At 42.6% G+C, this 15858-nt stretch overlaps 1 protein-coding gene across 1 annotated transcript; it reads right to left on the reverse strand.

Moving 5' to 3' along the window:
• Positions 1–762: 762 nt before the first annotated feature.
• On the reverse strand, positions 763–14487 carry eif5b (eukaryotic translation initiation factor 5B). The gene is made up of 26 exons (XM_067583077.1): positions 14338–14487; positions 12614–12730; positions 12453–12516; positions 12155–12340; positions 10808–11366; positions 9880–10013; positions 9713–9790; positions 9456–9606; positions 8605–8697; positions 8375–8461; positions 8221–8280; positions 7836–8128; positions 7645–7752; positions 6606–6716; positions 6414–6481; positions 5931–6072; positions 5680–5811; positions 5339–5521; positions 5076–5237; positions 3531–3662; positions 3297–3428; positions 3079–3155; positions 2809–2973; positions 2573–2711; positions 2313–2474; positions 763–1617 (listed from the first exon to the last, which is right to left on the reverse strand). The coding sequence occupies exons 1-26, from the start codon at positions 14370–14372 to the stop codon at positions 1510–1512; spliced, it is 3678 nt and encodes a 1225-aa protein (XP_067439178.1). The 5' UTR covers positions 14373–14487; the 3' UTR covers positions 763–1509.
• Positions 14488–15858: the final 1371 nt, after the last annotated feature.

Raw genomic sequence — 15858 nt, forward strand, 5'->3', positions numbered from 1 at the left:
CTAAAATTGAAAAATACTTCTATATAGTAATATTTATACTCTGTATTGGTAGCATAAAACTTCCATAATGAAGGTACATTCACAAATAACCTGCAACCTAAACTTAAAATTAAATTGTAAAACCAGATTTCTGCATTTAAATTATGTCCAGATTGTAAAATATTTCTAAACTTTCTCGTTTTTAATGAAAATGAAAATTTTCATAATTGCAGGAAATCTGTAAAACTCAATCATGAAGAAATTAAACATTTTCATTAGAAATGAGCTTCAATCAGGACATAATTTAAATTAAAATTAAAAAGTCCAGTTTGCAAATAAATTTTCAGGTTTAGGCTGCACGTGTTTTGTGGTTTGCCATTTTGTTTTGTTTTTTTAAAGATTTTTTTTTCGTGGCATTTTTGCTCTTATTGGACAGAGATACAGGAAACACGGGTAGGAAGACAGATACTGCATGCAGCAAAGGTTCCTGGCTGGAATCAAACCAGCGACGTTTCAGTATGACGTGCAGTAAACATTCAGCCGCTCTGTGATTTGAACATGAAAATTAAAAATTCATTTCAGAAGAAAAAAAAAAATTACTTATGTATTTTTCAAAAGTGAAAATGAAAACTGGAATTTTAATTTTTGCGTCATACATCATACGCAGACAAACTGAAATTTCAATTTGATTTAAATGCTTTAATTCTAATATTGGCAGCCACAGGCCTCCGTACAAACAGCTCATTCTTCTGCAGGTGTGAACAGAACCGAAACCGGAAACTCTTCACGTTTCATCAGAATCATGGGAATTTATTACATCAGCATTTGCAGCAAAAACAGAGTTTAAAATTTCAGAGGTGACCATCCTCTGTCATTCCACCCCTCCCCTCTCGCCGTGCCACCTCCAACATGGCCGACAAACCGCACAGCAAAAACCATCAACGCTGAGTCAACTCCTCAAAGTCTTTTAAAGTCGACCGTCGCCACTGCTGCCTCAATGATTTGGTGTTTTGTGAAAAGAAATTTAAAAAAAAACAACAAACTCTTTCCCCTCCAGAATCGGTGCTGTTCAATATAATCCCACAATGCACCTCGGCGGGCTCAAGACTGGCCTTGTAGGGACTGGTCGGCCTCGTTAAGCTCGTTAGCCTCAGTCTGGGTGTGGAGGTGGGGGGGAAGGAGGGAGACACAAAGCAGCAGCAGCCACAAATCAGAGCAGAGAACAAGAAAGAGTAGTAACACAACGTTGTAGCTGAAGAACAGGCACGTTGGAATACTGAGTGTGTGTGTGTGTGTGTGTGTGTGTGTGTGTGTGTGTGTGTGTGTGTGTGTGTGTGTGTGTGTGTGTGAAATGTGGTCTAAACTATCACTGTTTACAACAGTGGAAAAAACTGTTCGTTTCTCACAGAAAAACACTTTCACGTCTATTCGGTTTTTGTCGGTTGTTGTTTTTTTTGTTTTTTTTTTAATAATTTTTTTGTCCCTCCGTTTTGCCGTCTCGTCGTCGTCGTCGTGCGTGTTCGACTCCCCTCAGATGATCTCGAAGGTTTTCTTCAGCTCCATGATCAGCTGCCAGTCAGACTTCTGCATCTCGTCTCTGAACCAGTTCTTCAGCGCATCGATGGACGCCCGCGTGATCTGAAACACACCAACACACCGCCGACGTTAACGCCGACCGACAGACTGAAGCTAAAGATCTAGAAAAATAACACAAAGCAATAACTACGTCTCTCTTTTATTCATGATTATTTATACTTTGATACTTTTTTCGATCACTTTTAAGCTTCCGTCTGCAGATCACTGAATGATCTTCTTTAAAGTAACGATAAACAAGACTGTGACAGTGAGATATTAAAATATTTAAGTATAATAGTAATAAAAACGTGCGGTATAAAGGTTGATAAACTGGAACAAAAAAACAACAAATAATCATTAATACAAACGACACAAACATATTTAAATATAACACATATGTTGTTACACAAATACAAAGTCGTAAAATTTTAATATGATAAAACTGTTAGTTATTTATCTATTTATTTTTGTTTAATTATTTAACTGCATCTTAAATTTGAGGCAGTTAAATGTGCTCTATAAACAAACAAACAAACAAACAAAACAAAACAAACAGCAAAGTCGAAGTGATTTCAACCAGTCAGTGAAAATGTTTTCAGCAGAGTGATGACGTCACCCATCATAAACACAGAAGAAGAAGAAGCAGAAGAAGAAGCAGCGACACTCGCTGATAAAAACAAACTGCTCGTTTAGATTCTCTTTGTTAGAAACCGACATTCGTTAACGGGCGTGGCGTCGGAGGAGTTTTGCTTTCTCACCTTGCTGACGATGATGTCAGTGGCTTCAAAATGGCGGCCGTACATCTTGGGCGACTCTCCAGGAATGGGTTCGATCTTGATGCAGATCTCCTGGCCTTTCTTGGCGCTCTCCACCGACTTATGGTTCACCTCGATACTGGTGACCACGCCGATGTCCACGAACTGAAACACACAGTTACTATAAGTACCAGCACAGAGACACACATCATCATCATCATCATCGTCATCATCCTCATCCTCACACACTCGGAGGGACTCACCCCTTTGCTGGGGACGCAGAGTGGCGTTCCCTGTCGCAGGACGCCGGCGTCCACGTTGACGCCGATCACGATGGGATCTCTGGAGTTGAAGATGAACTGAGGAAGAACGCGGAGCTTCACGGGGAACACCGCCACGTGCCTGAACACACACACACACACACGTCCAACAAAACATCAGAACACGCCGCGTGTGTGTCTCCAGAATCAAACATGTGAGGAAAGACGTGTTTTCCTACTTGAACTCGTCTTGTTTGGCCTTCTTGTAGTCCTCTCTGTACTTGGTGAAGGCGTCGAACAGATGGTAGATGATTTCAGCCGAGAAGATGCGAACGCCCAGACTGTCGGCCATCTCCTGACTCTCCCTCTCCACCTTCACGTCGAACGCCAGGATCACCGCGTACCTGCCGGCAAAAACACCACGAAAAATGATATATTTATAATATTCTTTAGACTAAAACGGATTAACTGAGTAGAAACAAGAGTAGAGGATGAGGACGGTGACGTACTGCATGTCGTGCTCCAGCATGGTCGACGCCTTCATCACATCCTTCTTATGAACGGGACCGATGTTGATACCAGCGTACTACACACACACACACACACAGATAGAGGTCAAAGGTCACAGATGACGGTTGAGTCAGCTTGATGTAGTTAAAGTATTGCAGTAAAAGTACATAAGTATTATGAGCTTGATGTAGTGGAGTTGAAGTATAAAGTTACTTACGGGGACTTTGGAGGTCCGGAGGAACTCCAGTAGAGCCTCCAGTGATCCCAGCGTCGACGCCTGGACGTAAACTCCCTTCTCCTCCAGTTTGATGGAGCTCAGAGTCTGTTTGAGCTCCCGCACCAGTTCATCCTGTAAACCAGCAGCGGTCAGTAAACTGGGAATACGTGTGTGTGTGTGTGTGTGTGTGTGTGTGTGTGTGTGTGTGTGTGTGTGTGTGTGTGTCTGTCTTACCCTCAGGACGGGGACCTCGTCCTCCTTGTGAGCCACCAGCAGAGGGAGCCCCGCCAACGTCTTCTCCAGGTCTTTACCCAGAATCTTCACACCCTGAGCCGTCGACACCTCTTTGTGCTTCTCGTACTGGTTCTACACACGACCACCGATCAATAAACCAGTCAGTTAATCAATCAATACGACTGTAAACTTCACTAAACACTGAACTCATAAACAGGAAGAAACGTAATTTCTAATAAAGAAACTGACATGTTACTGTGAAGAATCTCAGACAAATGTTTTTTATGTCTGGAGATCTTTAATTTATATATATATATATATATAAATATAACATTTGTATTTATTTTAATTGAGTTTTTCTTTTTAAAATCCATATTTTACTGCTGTATAGTGACGGGACTCAGAAACGTGTGTGAAGGGTTAAATGGAAGAAACTCTTTCATCAGCCAATCAGATCTTTGCGGCTCCACGGTTGCCGGGAAGAAGATGCTGCTTTCAGCTCTGTGATTGGTTGTCCCGTTATAATTTTTACAGAGAGCCGAGTGATTCAATTAACCAATCAGAACAGTATCTTCCCTCTAAACGAGCTTCGTTGTCGATACTTTATGATAAGTGGTGTGTTTGTCCTCCAGTCTGGGAGACTCGAGGACAAACATCTGCAGCTGCAGGAGGGTCGAGATAAAAAGATGAATGAAGTCACACCCAGCAGCCGTCGGCTGATAAACAACCAACAGTCCCTCAGATGAGACCGTCACATGACTCACAATAAGACACGTTTAAAGATCCATCAGACTGGAATCATTTACCAAAGACCTTCAATGTTCTTCTTCTTCTTTTTGACTGTTTGTCATCTGTTTTCTCTGAATAATTACATCGTTTTCTTGTCTCTTTCTTTCCTGTTTATAGTTTATAGAACTACTGACAACACTGTTTATAATTTGTTATTCTTATGCAGATGATGACGTTCTTTATGAAGGTTTTATTAGTGTTTAATTGATTGTTTAATTGTTTTTTTAATCTCAGTGAGTCTTTAATCCTCATATTAAATGTCAGATATCATCACTGAGGTTCAGTTCAGCTGCTTTATTGTTTCCCTTATTGTTAAATTTTAAATTCAGTCTCAACGTCTTCGTCTTTTTAATGTTTTTATCCACGATAGAGTCAAAGTCCGTTCACATTAACATCTATAATTACACTAATAAATAAAGATCTCACCAGTCTGTCATGTAGCTTCATGAGTTTAAATAAAGACGGTTTATTTATTAATATTTATGTTTTCAGCAGTCAGTCTTTACTCAGCACAGATCATCAACAGCTGCTGCACTTGTAGTTCTTTTAATGGGAGACGTAGTTTTATTTGTGCACATAATGAAAACTTTGTTTAACTTTGTTAAAATAATAAAGGTTTACTTAAATTTACTTACTACTACTAATACTTTAATTTCTGTGATCTGTGTTGTCAGAATGAATCAACAGCAGTTTTTTCTTCTCATTAACAGTATTTTATGATAATAAAAGGTCAGTTTGTAGTTTCCTGCTGTTCACCTTGACTCTGAGCTCCTTCAGAGGCGGCGGCAGCAGCAGCCCTCTGATCTGCGTTACGATTGGTCCTTCCACGCCGGGCACGATGATGGTCTCTCCCTCCCGCAGACGCCCGTTAATCAGAATGACGTCTATCGTGGTTCCCATCCCCGGCAGCGCTTTGACCTGAACACACACGGATACACACACACACACGGACGAATCATCAGGAACGTTTCAGCCGCTCTCTGTGGAGAAACGCGACGTGTTTTCAGGAACTGTTTTACCTCCATGACTTGAGCCCGCAGCTCATCGCAGTGAGCGAGCCGGCGAGCCAGCATGGACTGAGTGAGCTCGATCAGCAGCGCGATGAGGTTCCCCATCCCGTCGCCGCTGTGGGCCGAGGTGGGAACCAACGACACGAACGTCCGCGGGTCTTTGTTCTCGTAGAACAAGGCGGCGTTCAGACCCTGAGGGGCACACAAACAGTCGTTATGGCAACACGCGTCGTTTCCCTTCCAATTAATCAATTATTTATAAAAAAGCATCAGATTAATCAAAAACAACCTAAAACCTGCTGTTATTATATTCTGTGCTGTGATTGGTTGATGGGTGATGATGTAATGACCTGCTGAGCGAACTCCACGATGACGGCTTTGGCTCTCTCGTCGAACTCGTCCTTGGTGTTCTTCTTCTGCTTCTTCAGCGTCGCCACGACGTCCGTCTCCGGACTCTTCTTCCAGTCGTACAGACGGTCGATCTGACAACAAACAAAACAACAACAACATCAGAAAACAACAACAACAACAACAACAACAACAGCAGCAGCAGCAGCAGTGACAGGCGGGAGAAACACGTGGCGGCGGACAGGAAACAGACCTTGTTGAGGGCGACGATGAACGGACACTTCTTCTCCTTCAGCAGGTTGATGGACTCCAGCGTCTGAGGCTCCAGACCGTGCATGATGTCGACCACCAGGATGGCGATGTCACACAGAGAGCTGCCTCTGTTCCTCAGGTTACTGACGACACAACCACACGCACACACGCACGCACACACACACACACACACAGCGTTACCGAGGACACACACACACACACACACACACACACGCACACGCACACGCACACACACACACAACCACACACACACACAGCGTTACCGAGGACACACACACACACCAGGAAGTCACACACACAGGTGCAGCTGAAGGTTCGGTGATAGTTGTGATTCGTTTGGAATTAAATGAATTTGCTGCAAAGTTTGGGTGTTTTAAATGCTGGTGAACTGGGACTTAAAGGTGATTGATATGTTATTGATAATCAATAATCGGGTATTGTATTGTTAGGTTGTGTGTTTTACCTGAAGGACTCGTGTCCTGGTGTGTCGATGATCAACATGCCGGGGATCTTGATGGATTCTTTGTCAAACTGTACAAACAACACGCGTGTTAATAAACAGCAACACAGAGCTGACATCATGGAGTGAGAGTGTGTGTGTGTGTGAGAGAGAGTGTGTGTGTGTGTGAGTGTGTGAGTGTGTGTGTGTTCGTACGTTTTTCACCATCCTGGTCTGCTCCTCGATCGTCTCTTTGGGGACGTTTGTGGCTCCGATCTGCTGCGTGATTCCTCCGGCCTCGCCGTCCTGAACATGTGTGTGTCGCAACTGCTCACAGAAAACACACAGACAACATACACACAACATACACACAACGTACAGACAACATACAGACAACATACACACAGCGTACAGACAACATACAGACAACATACAGACAACATACACACAACATACAGACAACATACACACAACATACACACAACGTACAGACAACATACAGACAACATACACACAGCGTACAGACAACATACAGACAACGTACAGACAACATACAGACAACATACATGGCAGGGTTACTTCAGTGATAAAACACACTGTCAGACAGTAACTGCAACAGTCAGTAAACAGTCAGTAAACAGTAGATAAACTGTCAGTAAACAGTCAGTAAACAGTCAGTAAACAGTAAACAGTAGATAAACAGTAGATAAACAGTCAGTAAACAGTCAGTAAACAGTAAACAGTCAGTAAACAGTCGATAAACAGTCAGTAAACAGTAAACAGTCAGTAGACAGTAGATAAACAGTCAGTAAACAGTCAGTAAACAGTCAGTAAACAGTAAACAGCCAGTAAACAGTAAACAGTCAGTAAACAGTAGATAAACTGTCAGTAAACAGTCAGTAAACAGTCAGTAAACAGTAAACAGTCGGTTAACTGTCAGTAAACAGTAAACAGTCGGTTAACTGTCAGTAAACAGTTAACAGTCAGTAAACAGCCAGTTAACAGTCAGTAAACAGTTAACAGCCAGTAAACAGTCAGTAAACAGTCAGTCAACAGTAAACAGTCGGTAAACAGTCGGTAAACAGTAAACAGTCAGTAAACAGTCAGTCAACAGTAAACAGTCGGTAAACAGTAAACAGTCAGTAAACAGTCAGTCAACAGTAAACAGTCGGTAAACAGTCGGTAAACAGAAAACAGTCAGTAAACAGTCAGTAAACAGTCGGTAAACAGTAAACAGTCGGTAAGCGGTGCATACCTTGTCGAGGATCTTGGTCTTTCCCGTGTCGACGTGTCCGAGCACACACACCACCGGCGCTCTCAGTGTGTCCAGGTCGATGTTCTTCAGGTTCTCTGCTCTCCGTTTCTATGACAACACACAGAGGGCTGTGGTCAGAGACGGGCTGAACGCCGCGGAGCGCTCGCTCCTCTCTGTTTCCTGTCGCTCACCTCTATCCTCCTCTTGGCTCGGTCGTACAGCCGCTCCTCCTTCGTCCGCCCGTCGTCTTCCTCGCTCTCGCTGCTCTCGTCCTCGCTCGCCGGCCTCCTCTTCCCCGGACCAGCCGCCGCCACCTCCTTGGCCTCCTTCTCGTCCTCCTCGCCCTCCTCGCTTTCCTCCTCCTCCTCGTCTTCCTCCTCATCATCCTCGTCGTCCTCCTCCTCTTCCTCCTCCTCCTCGCTGCCGGCGGGCTGAGGCGGCGCGGCGGGCTCCTCCTTCACCTCGATGTGGACTTTCTTCAACTCTGACAAACGACCACACAAACAGTTTTAATACTAAAAACACAGAACTCTTCATCGTCGGTTCTCGTTATCGGCGGTTTAAAGTCTGCGTCACCTTTCTCCTCGTCGCTGGCGATGGCCTCCCAGTCGTCCACGGCAACATCTGGCTTCGCCTCTGCAGACGGAGACGAGGAAAAAAAAAACGTGTTAAACTCGATAAAGATCTGTTGGGAAGAGAGAAAGAAACGAGGCTGGAAGACGCCTCTCACCTGGCTCTGCGGCCGGCGTCTCCGTCTCCGTCTCCATGGCAACGGGCTCTGGAGTCTCCGACATGGGCGACGTCACCTCTGACGTTTCTAAGAAAGGAGAGAACGTAAAACCAGTCAAGATTTTAGTCGGATAACCGGCAGCATTAATGAACCCAGGAGTTAACGAGCAGCGGCGCTAACGAGCAGCCGCGCTAACGAGCAGCGGCGCTAACGAGCAGCGGGCGTGGTACCTTCAGGAGTTTGGGCGTTGGGCTTCTTCTTCCTCTTGTCTCCGTAAACGGGCTTCTTCTTTGGCATCGAGTCTTTGGATGGCACCTCAACACCTGAACACAGACACAAACACTCATTAACGTTTCTACCTCGTTAGTCTCAACGTGTGAAACCGGATTAAATGAAGGTTTGATTCTGTTTAATCAAGTCGACCTTCGTTAAGACAACAGAACATTCTTCCTCGTTATTTGGAGAAACTGACACCAGTTTACGTTATTTATTCTTCGTTTCTGAGGAATCAAAATCAATCGATTAGTTTCCAACTGTTAAATTAATCACCAACTATTTTGATAATTGATTATTGATTCATTGTTTTGAGTCATTTTTAAAAGAAAGAAAAGTTCAAATTCTCTGATTCAGCTTCTTACATGTGATTATTTCTGGTGTCTTTAGTCTCTATGACAGTAAACTGAAGACAAAACATTTCATTCTTCGTCTTGGACATTTTATGGACCAAACAACTAATCAATTAATGTAATTAATGTAATATTTAATGTAAGATCTAGAAAAGAAGCAATTTCTCAACTTTAAGAACCAGGATCCATCAAATATTTGGCATTTTTTCTTGAAAAACCACTTAAAACAACTAATCAATTATCAAAATAGCTGCAAACAAGTTTTCTGTTGATCAACTAATCAATAATCTGTCGATAATCGACAGTCGTACTTTTATAAAAAGAGTGAAGAGTTTTTATTTCCTGCGTGGACACGAACAAAGACAAAACCTGGTTTATTAACACGACTTTGACTCCTACAGTACATTGTGCCAATCAATCAATCAATCAATCAATCAATCAATCGGGAGTCTCACCCTGAGCCTGCAGCAGCTTCAGCGTGGCCTCGGCCCGAGCTCGAGCCTCCCTCTGGGCTTTAGTGAGCAGCTTCCCCTCCTTCTTCAGACGCTCCTTCCTCTCCTTCTCCTTCTGCTTCTTCTTCTCCTTTCGCTCCTGCTCCAGTCGCTCCTAACGGGGGGGGGGGGGGGGGGGGGGGGTCAGCCGAGAGGTCAAAGGTCAAGACTGACAGAGGAGGTCAAACAGAAACAAACGGAGGAGGTGCTCAGTGTCCTACCTGCTCCAGCCTCTGCTTCTCCATCTCCTCCAGCCTCTTCAGCCGCTCCTCTTCCTCCCTCTTGGCTCGCTCCTCCTCCTACAAACACAACCAACACCTTCTTACATCTGAAGACCGCAACTCCCAGCATGCCTCATTCACTGCCCACAATACCCACAATACCTCACCTCCTTCATCTTGGCCAGAGCTTCCTGCATGGCCTTCACCGTGGCCTTGCTGGGTCCCTTCTTCTTCTCCTTCTCCTCCTTCTCTCCCTTCTTCTTCTTCTTGTCTTTCTTCTTCTTGTCGCCCTCGGCCTCCTCTGCAGGAAGAAGAAGAAGAAGAAGTGGTGTTGTCAGATTTATTGATTACAGAGAGAAATGTTCAGTTTATTGAAAAAAATAGTTTAACTTTGTTTGAGGTTTTAATTCTTTTTTTTATCAAACTGACATATAAATAATAAAATATAAACATCTAGATTATGTTGTTATAATGACATCATTTAACCTCCGTAGCCTGTAAACGCAGCTACTCGTTTATTACTAGAAGGTAAATCTGACTCACAATATCCAGACTGTAATATTCAATACGAGCGTCTGCGGTCACGACACAAATCAAACACTTCCCTCGACAGAGATAAACAGGAAGTTAAATGAGGTTAAAGGTGAAGTGTTGGCGGCGCTTTGTGCTCCTCAACACCCAAACACACCCGTACACCTGCACCTCGTTTATATTGCTCACATTCTGCACTCTTTATCTCTTATATTTTTATATTTGTCTTGTTTATTCTTTGTAAATATGTGTGATGCAACGACTCGCCGTCATAGCTTCTACTTCCTGGTTCTGAGCGACGTCAGACAGCGATGTCTCGCTCTGTCTGAGGATTCGTCGTCCTGACTGACAGGCGGAACACGACGCTTCATAAAGTCTGAGAGGTTTTTGATGAATCCGAGCTATCAGCAGAGAAACGACTGAAGACGGTCGATGAAACGTTTTTTCTTCTTCGCTCTAAAAAAACGCGTCACTGAGAACTTTCGGCGAGTCACTTCCTGTCTGAGAAGATTCATAAATTCGGCTCCTGACATGAGAACGTTTCAGCTCTAACGGCCATCTTACCCTCTGCTGCTGGCTCCGCCCCTTCCTGTTCGTCCACCGCTGCCGCTGCCGCCGCCGCTGCTGCTGCTGCTGGCGCCGGCTGAGGGGGCGTGGCCTCTGCTGTCGTCTTCTCCGGCTCTTTCTTGACCTCCACGCTGGCGTCCTTCTCCTTCATCTTCTTCTGCCTCAGCCTCTCCTCCTCCTTCTTCTTCCTGTCTCTCTCCTTCTTCTCCGCCTTCTTCTGCGCCGCCGTCTTCATCTTGAAGCCGCTGCCGTCCTCCTCCTGCTGATCCTCCTCGTCCTCGCTCTCCGCCTTCGCCGCCTTGCCTTTGTTCTTCTTCTTCCTGTCTCGCCTGGAGGTGAACTCCTCCTCCTCCTCCTCATCTGACTCGTCCTCCTTCCCTCCTCCTCCTCCTCCTCCTCCTCCTCCTCCTCTCCTCACGCCTTCATCCTCGTCCTGGTCGTCGTCGTCGTTGGAGCCTGATGTTTTTTTGCCTCCTTTCTTTGCTCCTTTGTTCTTGAGGCGAGAGCGGGAGGTGCTCTCCTCGTCGGAGTCGGAGGGAGGCGCAGCAGGAGGAGCCTGCAGGAGCACAGAGGAGGTTAATACATGATGTTGTTTAATGGATCAAAGCTGCAACAAGTCGTCAATCAATCGATCAGTTAATCAGCAGAGTTTCTGCATCGTCACCTGATTAGATTCAAGACTTTTAATGACACATTAAATTAAATTTCATCCATTTTTCACCGTCAAACTGGTCAAAGAGACAAAAACATACAATTATTGATTGATTGATTGACATTTCTGCCAGAACTTCACATCTATTTCTCACAATAACTCAGATAAGTGACAGGAAACACATCGTCTCAGCTGCAGCAACAAACAGCTGATGTTACAGAAGGAAACAGGAAACATTCAACACCTCCAGACAGGAAACTAAAGACGTCTTAAAACCTTTTAAGGCCTTTTATTTTGTTAAGGAACTGACTTTTATCCTGTAATCTACTGAGACGTTTCTGATTTTCTTTGTCTTACATTTTAATAAATTGATTTTGTTTTGTTCTGACTGAACAACAATCTGAAATTCAGACATTTTATGTTTATTTTCAGTTTTCTGAAGGTTTTTAGACCAAATAAAGTCATTTCCAATAATCAATAATGATATTACTCATTAGTTGCAGCGTTAATTCTGTCAGTAAGTCTGTTCCAGTCTGACATCAACTACTGTGACGAGTCTTTTTAGGATTAAATACTTAAACCAGCAGTTAAAAATGATGACTCCATTAATCTATTGATTATCTTATTGATTAATCGATAAGTTGTTTAGTCCATAAAATGTCTGCAAACATCTTCGTCACAGATGAACTCACCTTCTTCTTCTCTTTCTGCTTCCCGTTCCTCTCGTCATCGTCCTGACCTTCACCTTCGCCGTCGTCACCCTCCTCCTCCTCCTCCTCCTCGGGGCTGGCTCCTCCCCCCTTCTTCCCCTTCCTGGTCTTCTTCTTCTCGGGTTTGGGAGGCTCGACCGCCTCCTCGTCCTCGGCGGCGTCTGTTTTCTGCACAGAGAGAGAGAGAGACGATGAAGACTTTTATTTTACAAAACTCTGATCATCAATAGTTCTGTTTCCTGTCTGGACAGGAAGACGGCGGACGAACGGGTCTGTTTACCTTCGCTTTGCCTCCCTGAGCCTCCAGAGACAACTCCTCCAGCTCCTTCAGGATGTCGTCCTCACTGCAGGAGGAGAGACGGCGGGTTAGAAGACGACTCAAACACAAGATAAAGAATAAAAGAAAGAGGAAGAGAAGAAGAAAAAACAAGAGTGTCGTACTCGAAGTCGTCCTTCTTGGCTCCTTTCTTCTTCTTCTTCCCTTTCGGCTCCTTGGAGGCTCCGGCTCCTTCGATCTCCGCCGCCAGAGCGTCGATGTCGATGCTGTCATCTTTGGCACTGAGGACGGATCAATAAATCGATCACTTTTTAAAATGAAGGACAGAGTGAAATGGTGACAGATCGTTCAGCTTAAAGGACAGTTCCGCCTCTCGCTCACACAAAGATCAACTGTGTGTGTGAGTCAATGAAAAGCTGCTGACGCTCCGCTTTCTTCACAACCTTTTATTCTCCATCAGACCTCTGACACAGCCGGCACGCAGTACTTTTACTTATACTGGAGTACTTTTACTTATACTGGAGTACTTTTACTGCATCTGTGTTTTACTTAAAGGATCTGAGTTCTTCTTCTGCTGCTGGTTTCAGCGTCTCTCATGTGTCATATGACAACAAACTGAATATCTTTAAGGTTTCTGGACTGTCATCAACATTTTCTTACTGTTTTTATTCATTAATCAAGTTTTTTTTAATGTAAATTGATGAAGAAAAGATCAAATATATACTACTATAATACTTCTACTTAAGTAGGACTTTCCATGCAGGACTTTTACTTGTTAAGGAGTATTTTTACATTGATGTATTAGTACTTTTACTTAAAGGATCTGATCAGTTCTTCCACCTCTGTACATATAATAATAAAAGAGTTAACTCTGCTTTGTTTGTCATATGACAGTAAACTGAATACCTTTAAGGTTTTGGACTGTAGTGATCATTTCTTTGACTATTTTTAGACTTTTAATACATTAAACAATGAATCGATGCATCAAGAGATCATTTAAAGATGAATCGATGAGGTAAAGTTGTTTAAACTTTATGTATTAAAGCAGGTGACTTTATTCATCTTTATTAAACTGCAACACAAGAGTTTCAAAGAGTTTTGGTTTTAATCATTTAAAAGTAAATAATGATTCAGTTTCCAGTTGAGAGTTTTTGATGGTAAATCAATGAAGAAATAAAGAATAAAATCAGTTTGAACAGTGTGTAGTTAATATTTTTACTTCAGTAGGATTATTTCATGCTTGTGATGGAGTATTTCTACACTGCTGTACTGGCAGCATTGTATTATTATTATTATTACCTGTCAGTATGAATCTCAGGTGTGTTGGGACATAATTTAATAGATAAATAATGAGGTGAGCAGCTAACTAGCTCCGCAGTATTACATCAGCTTTACTAGCAGCTGTCAGTCACTAAGCGGACTCTTGTTCGCATTTAGCAACAAATTAACACGAGTCAAACTTAGCGCTGATTAAACAGAGTTTAATGGACGTTTTAAGCGGCTGTCAGGGTTAAATTTAACCCCACTTTGGAGCTTGTCGGACCTGAGAGGAGCTAACAGCCGGCTAATCAGGCTAACACCGACAAACACGAAGCTGTGACGGGGGTCCTACAGGTTCAGGTGAGCCCAGGTGAACCCCGCAGAAGTTTCGGCCTGCGTACGTGTTGCGTAATTGCCTTTAAGCCGTTTCCGGGCTGTTTTAAACCCGCACCTGCACTCACGCGTCCGCTGACTCGTGGTTAGCATCAGCTAGCGCACCTAGCCGCTAAGCTAACGCAGCCACCAGCGGCGTCGGGGTTAGCGGGCCGGTGTTGCGGATTTTAACCGGGCAGGAAAGCTCGCTGCCGCCGGGTGACGGTGTAGACAGCTGTCGCGGTGTTTTCTCTACCTGTCCTCTCCGGATTTCTTCTGTTTTTTGCCCATCCTGCCGCTGCGGGTGTCCGGTTCTCCGGTTCGCTCTCCGCTGCTGGCCGACACGGCTACACCGGACAAAGATCGTGTAGTTACTGTCACAGTGAGGAGGACTCACTCCGCTACTTTTCCTTCAAAATTATTATTTTTTTCTTTTCTTTATTTTTCATCGACACAGATGCACGAACACGTTAAGTTCCAACTGTTTTTATTTGTTTTTTATTTGTTTTTGGATCTGCTTATCTCTTGTATGACGTATTATTCCTATTTTTATCAATACTATTATTGTTTTATCATCTTTTTTTTTAATCTTTCTATGATTTATTTAATTGCGGTCATTTTACATCACTGTCTCTTTGGGTTTTATTGTATGTAAAGCACTTTGTAAACATGGTTTTAAGAAAATGCTGTACAAATGAAGTTATTATTATTATTACTAACGTACATATGTCAAATCTAAAGTAATATGTCTCTTTATTTATTAAAAATGTGATATCAAAATAAAAAAACACCATAATAAGTGTACAATTATAGAGCCCAAAGCAGGCAAATATCAGTATGAACATATCTTTAATGGGATACAATAATAATAATAATCAAAAATAACATCAGATGATATTAGAATAAATACACTGCATTAAAGAAATAGAATAAAAAAAACATAAAATGACTGAATTAGATTTTTAACTAAAACATATCTGTACAATATAAAATAAATAAAATGTGATAAAAGACCAGTTATCACGTATCACCAACGTTCCTGCAGTAAATTAGAGCAGCGTTTGGTTCCCGGAGAAAACAGCAGAGTGATGCCTCTTCTTTTTTTCTCTCTACTGAGCTCCTAGCAGCACGCATGGCTCTCCGGCAGCACTGCGCATGCGTCCTGTGTCGGTCTGAGGTTTTATAGTCATGTTTTTGATCAACAATTGTATGATCGATAATAAATTAATCAACAGATTTTATTACTCTCGTTTCTTATCAGATGTTTTAATGTTTCACACTAACTTTAATTCTTGAATGTTCACTGTTTTCATGTTTTGTCACTAAAACGTGAAAATGTTAATAATTTTAACCACAATCATAAATAAAAATTCGACAATTATAAACTTTTTTTCCTCATTTGGAAAAAAGTTCCTGAAATTGAATAAAATAGCTGTAAAATAAATAAATAATAATATTCATACATATAGATGAAGAACCATCATTTAGAGTGTAATTTACAGTTGTAGACATTTTCAAAAAATCACCCTGAAGGGTATTTTTTAAAAGGATCACTTTAAACTGATTTTCACACAGACTTTTGTCCTCATGTATAAAATCATTAAATATTTTTAATATTTATAAGAAAAATGGAGGTAAATGCAAAGCGAGGTGCTGATTATTCACCAAAAAAACTGCCTGAAGAAGACACGATAGGGCCGAAACGTTTAATTCAACACATTTAATTCCAATAAACTAAGAGAAACTTTAATAAAAAAGAAAGGAAATGGACTCCTGG

Source organism: Thunnus thynnus, chromosome 24, assembly GCF_963924715.1.
Source record: "Thunnus thynnus chromosome 24, fThuThy2.1, whole genome shotgun sequence".
Lineage (NCBI taxonomy): Eukaryota > Metazoa > Chordata > Actinopteri > Scombriformes > Scombridae > Thunnus > Thunnus thynnus.